The sequence below is a fragment of the Gadus chalcogrammus genome, chromosome 20, assembly GCF_026213295.1.
Source record: "Gadus chalcogrammus isolate NIFS_2021 chromosome 20, NIFS_Gcha_1.0, whole genome shotgun sequence".
In the NCBI taxonomy this organism is placed as follows: domain Eukaryota; kingdom Metazoa; phylum Chordata; class Actinopteri; order Gadiformes; family Gadidae; genus Gadus; species Gadus chalcogrammus.
The window spans coordinates 11,975,730-11,981,529 of NC_079431.1; the positions used below are offsets into that span (position 1 = coordinate 11,975,730).

Sequence of the window (5,800 nt, forward strand, 5' to 3'; positions counted from 1 at the left end):
AACTTGCTGTCCCTTTTTCCGACAATGAATGGTGCTGAATTTGTGGATATGGTGCTCTGTGAAATGGTTCAATATTTGTAGTCAGGGTGTCACGGTTAGCGGGTGGCAGGCAGGTAGGACCCAATCGCAGACAGTTTGGGCAAAAGGATAATTTATTAACTCAAAAGGCAAGGAATACGGGTGACGCGGGTAACACAGGAACACCGGGAACACAGGTACACAGGACACAACTCAGCACGAACTACAATGATCCGACCAGGAACAAAGGCATGACAAGGGCTTAAATACCAAACACACACAGGGCACGCAACGAGTAACAGCTGAAACAAGACAGATACCAAAGTAAAACAGGAAACACACCAAAACAAGACAAGGAAACAGACAGACCATGACAGAGGGCCTACTATATATTTTGAACTACTATCGGCTGTGTGTCGGTTAGAGCAGATGGTTTTATATTGGCCTATGTTGGTTTTATTAATGAGATCTGACCCTCACCTTGGCAGGAGGGGCTTGGAAGTTGGTCCAAGGTGGATGCACAAAATTACAGAGGCTTCAGGATGGAGCTGGTGTTGGCATGAGATGAATTCTCAGCTGCCAGCAGGTTTAGCAATGCCAACTAGTACTACCATTATATATTATTACCATAGTACTATTTTCCTACTTAAGATCGTGGAAGACATTCTTTCTTATCGAAAACAAAGTACATCATTTTTGGGTCATTGGCACCTGCTGTTCTAGTACCAGACACTGATTTTCTTAACTCTCACTGCCCCTTAGTGGTCATATATATTTAATGCAAGCAATATAAACAGAAATACATGTGGAGGCTGCTCACTGCTGAGTGGAGCTTGGCCTATTCCAGCTCCACCTCTAGGTCCAGCCGCATCCCGGTGCACTTCCAGGCCCTCTCCCAACTTGCTCCTACAATTTGGTAGAACTGGTTGATCAGTACTGGAAACCTGCTTGGTTCTACTACCTATATAGTCATAATATAACCCTAACCATAACCGTAGCTCCCTAAACCTTACCACAACCGTAACCTTAACCATATAGCCATAACCATAACTATAACATCTAAACCCAACCATAAACCCTCAACCTTATCATACCATAACTCGGTTGATTGACTAGCATAAAACCCAATCAGTTGGACTAGGTCGAGAGGGTGGAGCTCGACATGGTCAGGCTGGCTCTACAATGAGCAACGCTAGAGACATGTAGCCTACCTACCATGACATTATAAATGAAGCCTCGTTTTTCATTAAATATTTTTTATAAATGTTCACAATTTATTTATGGTTAGTATTCTGACTTAGGGGAGAGGGTGAATATGGCTAGAAATAGGATACAATACGAGCGATATTGAGATAGGCAGAGAGAGGGAGAGCGAGAGAGAAAAAGAGAGGGGCAGAGAGAGAGAGAGAGAGAGAGAGAGAGAGAGAGAGAGAGAGAGAGAGAGAGAGAGAGAGAGAGAGAGAGAGAGAGAGAGAAAGAGAGAGAGAGAGAGAGAGAGAGAGAGAGAGAGAGAGAGAGAGAGAGAGACTACTTTGGATAGTCCTCCAGCCTCCAGTAAAAGGTTGAAATGGCTGAGCTGACAGAACAGGCCGTGGGAAACAGAGATACATGAGTGATTTGAGTTGAAGGTCGGGAAATGTTTGTTCTTCCTGAGGAAAAGTGAATTGCCTTTAGATGGTGGCTGAACGTCAACTTTTTTGGCTGACATTTAATGAAAGGCATCTTCAGGACAACACAAAAGGACAAAAAAACACACTCACAGCCTCAGTCACAAAGACACCCCCCCCCCCCCCTGAACACACACACACACACACACATCCATTGGAAAACTACAACACTCCCAGCAGAGAACAATTTCATTTGATACAACTTGGATGAGGAATCACATTGAGCATACAGCACATGTGCATTAGGGTTAGGGAATCTGGGAAGAGAGTATCTTCATGGAACAATGTTGTCATCTGGTTGTCAAGCCAACATAACGGAACATTGTTTCCCCTCCTTAAGGGAAGAAGAGTACTTTGGTTGCATCTTCTGGCCAGCCATCAACTCCCATCCAATGCCATGCTTCTCAAACCCCAAAAGTAATGCAACCCATTAGCAGTCAAATTGTTGGGACTTCTGAAATCTCTCCTTCCTACTACTAATCTAAGATTGAAAAGGTTGAGGTTTTGACTGACTTTAAAAAAGCACAACTCAACTATGTGGTGGTTGCATGGTTGCTTTGTTCAGCTACATTGGGTTAACTTAAATAGAGTCCTTCTATTATAACTCTAAAACGTATACCACAGCCTGATTGTTACTTGATCCGGATTGGTCAATAACGTCCAAGGGTGAGAAATTATGAAAATTGGATTAATTGAAAGAACGTGACTAGATCTTTGCTTGACAACGCAAAAAAGCATAGGCTCAATAATATGAATAAAGTCAGTAGCATCTTTGCAAAACTACAAAACCGTACATTGGAAACTTTAATTATTTCATTCATGTTCTACAAAATACACTTTCAACCTTCAACACGTGAAGCATAGCATTGAGGCAATATGACCAACTATAAATAAATCAGGCTGGCCTTATAGGCAAATATAATCTTAAGCCTACATATTATTCAATACATAATATGTATGAAACTTAATACAGCTCTCATAAAGGGAATACATCATTACATTTCTTACTTTGACACAACCTAATAGAGTGATTTTTTGTCCATTATAACACCGACATTACTGGAATACCAGTGGGACAATTGCGCAGCATTTTAGTTCTTCAGGTCAAAACAGCAGTCAATATGATAGCTGCTTAAAAAAGATATATTTTAAATACACTTATTATTCACAAACGCTGGAAGTAACATGGATCATGATGTTTTGTCTGAAATTAACAGGGTGTTTACATATGGCCACTGAATAACATATGGGTTTGTTTCCACTGTTATATATAATTAGCTTTTATGTTTATGTGCAATTTGGTTAATTTGAAAAGAGATTGTCTTTGGAGTTGGGTTAAGTGCTGATGAATGAAATCTCCATGTGGTATATTTAGATTAACCATGACAACAAAGGTTTTACCTGATGTTCAGTTTGAATCTTCCCCATGGCCTTGCCCTTCACAATTAGTATAGATATTGTGATAAGATGGAGTGTACATTATTTTTTGATATGTTCATTATTCATTAATCCGTATTGCAGAGTAGATGCTTGAGATGATTCAAAGGACATGCAGCTAATGTAGAAGCACATAACTACATGGTGTTCTGACGATGGTTGCTTGCTGTCAGACCATGGAACGGCCGTATGCATTTCTTGGGCACAAAGGTAGATAGACAGCTTTTAGGACGCTAGGCCCAGCAGGAATCCACCGACGAAACCGCTGGTGACAACAATGTTTTTCTTCACAAAATCTGTGGACTGTGGAGAGAAAAAAAGACGTGTTGACATCTTAATACTGTTTATAGGTGTCTCAGAATACAAGTAATCACAATCCAAGGTGAATCTCAATGATGCAGAAGCTGGGGTGGTATGCCAAAAAGTTTACATTTTGATGCACAATTATTCAATTAGCATGACCAAATCTGGCTGTAGGGCAGATACAAAAAATACCTTCTCCATAAATGTGTTAAGTTCTGGCACAGCTTTGTCTGTATTCTTCTTTAACTGTCTTTTGGCTTTGTCGACATCCTTCTCTACTCGCTTCCAGTCTACTTGAATGTATCCTGTATTATTGGCAATCTGTAGAAGGCAGACATAAATGTGATTGGGAATAACAGTGAGGAAATAAATATTTGTAAAGTACGTGTTTAAGTCTTGTGGCTGAATACCTGCAACAAAAGAAGACCTCCTCCTACGGCCGTAGCAGCAACCTTTCCAACCTTCTGACAGAGATATCCTGCACACCTAATACAACAAATAATGTATTATGCAGTTAATATTCATCGAGCTGCACCCAGTGTGGGTAACACTTGATCAAATCGTGGGAAAACGATGCTTTACATGTGTGCATTTACCATCCACTAGCTCCACCTAAGGCAATCTGAGTGGCAACTGAATATTTCGCGGCGCGATAGGGCCGCTGTTTTTTTCCGAACACACGGTTCCACCATCGTTGACGCTTGGCATACTCTGTCAGATCTACGACCTTGTCGTAAATTTCTTCTTCAAGATCTAGAAATAAAAACAAAGAATTTCATTAGTAGTCATACAAAAGGGGTTATAAGCAGCACCACACTAATTTGGGGCCCATTTGTGTAGTCAATAGCAGATATCATCAGCACATTATCAAACAATTGTCCCGTTATCCGAAGAAATTGATTGAGATACAATGCACAGGTGTACAGCGGTTCCATGTCAGTATGTGAGTGTCAAATATTTGGGTCTCTTGTTGAATCATAATAGTCTCCTCATGTATCATGTCCAGGTTCCATAACCATTTTCAGAGGGGAAGAGTTGGGGAGAGCAAAGAAACTGTAGGCCAGTCCCGAATGACTTTGCCCGGAACATTTAGTTGTTTTCCAATAATCAACAAGAGTATTAGTGTAGTATGTGGTAGGCTATATTATCTATCCAAGTCTCTCTGCTGTATTCTGGATTATAGATACTATGATAATTTAGTAATAAGTCTGCCTCACATGCATCAATAGGAAGTACCATTTTTTTTGACTGCGCCAGACTCTGCTGAGATCTGTTGAGCATGCTTCCAGTTCCTTCCCATTCGGAAACGGCCACATATAGTAAACATATATATGTAGTAATAATAAAATAATATCTGTATTTTTCACAGCATCGAATGTGTTGGGCCGGTCAAGGCAAATAACAGGCCTATTTAATTGTGCATTCCAGCCTGTTTGTTCCACACAGCTTCAGAGTTCTCTGCGGTTGTATTTTATATGAGCCCTAAACTTCCCTTTGAACGGCCCGATCAGATTAATATGGTTTTGGATGACATCAGTAAAGAATAATGACGAAACATCATAGCTATTGTGTAATCTTTTCTGTGTGGGAGCAATAGTGTGGACTCCTCTTGGCTACTCCGAGGCCTAACTAGTTGACAATAACTAGGACGAAATTAAAACTACTGCCCGGGAAGGGATGGTCAAATGCACGAGGACCGCGATAGGAGAGCCCAAGTGACTCAATATCCCAAATGTTTCAACAAATCAGTAATCTACTTTTCCTAAGGTTAGTGAACTGTTACCGCAAACGCCCTGTGCGATATAGAATAAGTTATTATTAGTTCATATACTTGCCCTTCTCGCGGCTCGCCATTTGGTATTCAGTGATCCTTGGTGTTGTGACAGCGCAGTGTCCTCCGTTGCCCCCTATGGTACCGAGGACTGCACAACGCAAGGCGTCATTTGCATGTATTTTGCCAGTCAAATACCAAAGGGCTACATGATCATGCCTTCAGCATTTATAAGGGCATTCAAACAGTATTTGTCCATGTATTTAAAGTGGTTTGTATTATAAAGTGAGAGATATTGACCATCAGATATATATAGATATGAGAGAGAGAGAGTGAAGAGAGAGAGAGAGAGAGAGAGAGAGAAGAGAGGAGAGAGAGAGAGAGAGAGAGAGAGAGAGAGAGGAGAGAGAGAGAGAGAGAGAGGAAGAGAGAGAGAGACGTATTAGATGGCTATTATACATCTGCGGTTAGAAAGTGTTTCGATCGTCGACAACACGTAATATTGTTAACACTTTAAAGTTAATATTGAATTGGGACGCTGAAATTGCAAATATAGCAGCAATGACAGGTCCTCCTAGCCGCCCGTAAAACTCTAAAATGGCAA

General features: G+C 40.9%; 1 protein-coding gene across 1 annotated transcript; it reads right to left on the reverse strand.

The window, feature by feature from the left end:
• Positions 1-3,293: 3,293 nt before the first annotated feature.
• Positions 3,294-5,282, reverse strand: LOC130373757 (FUN14 domain-containing protein 1-like). The gene is made up of 5 exons (XM_056580389.1): positions 5,261-5,282; positions 4,022-4,178; positions 3,836-3,911; positions 3,618-3,746; positions 3,294-3,425 (listed from the first exon to the last, which is right to left on the reverse strand). The coding sequence occupies exons 1-5, from the start codon at positions 5,277-5,279 to the stop codon at positions 3,348-3,350; spliced, it is 459 nt and encodes a 152-aa protein (XP_056436364.1). The 5' UTR covers positions 5,280-5,282; the 3' UTR covers positions 3,294-3,347.
• Positions 5,283-5,800: the final 518 nt, after the last annotated feature.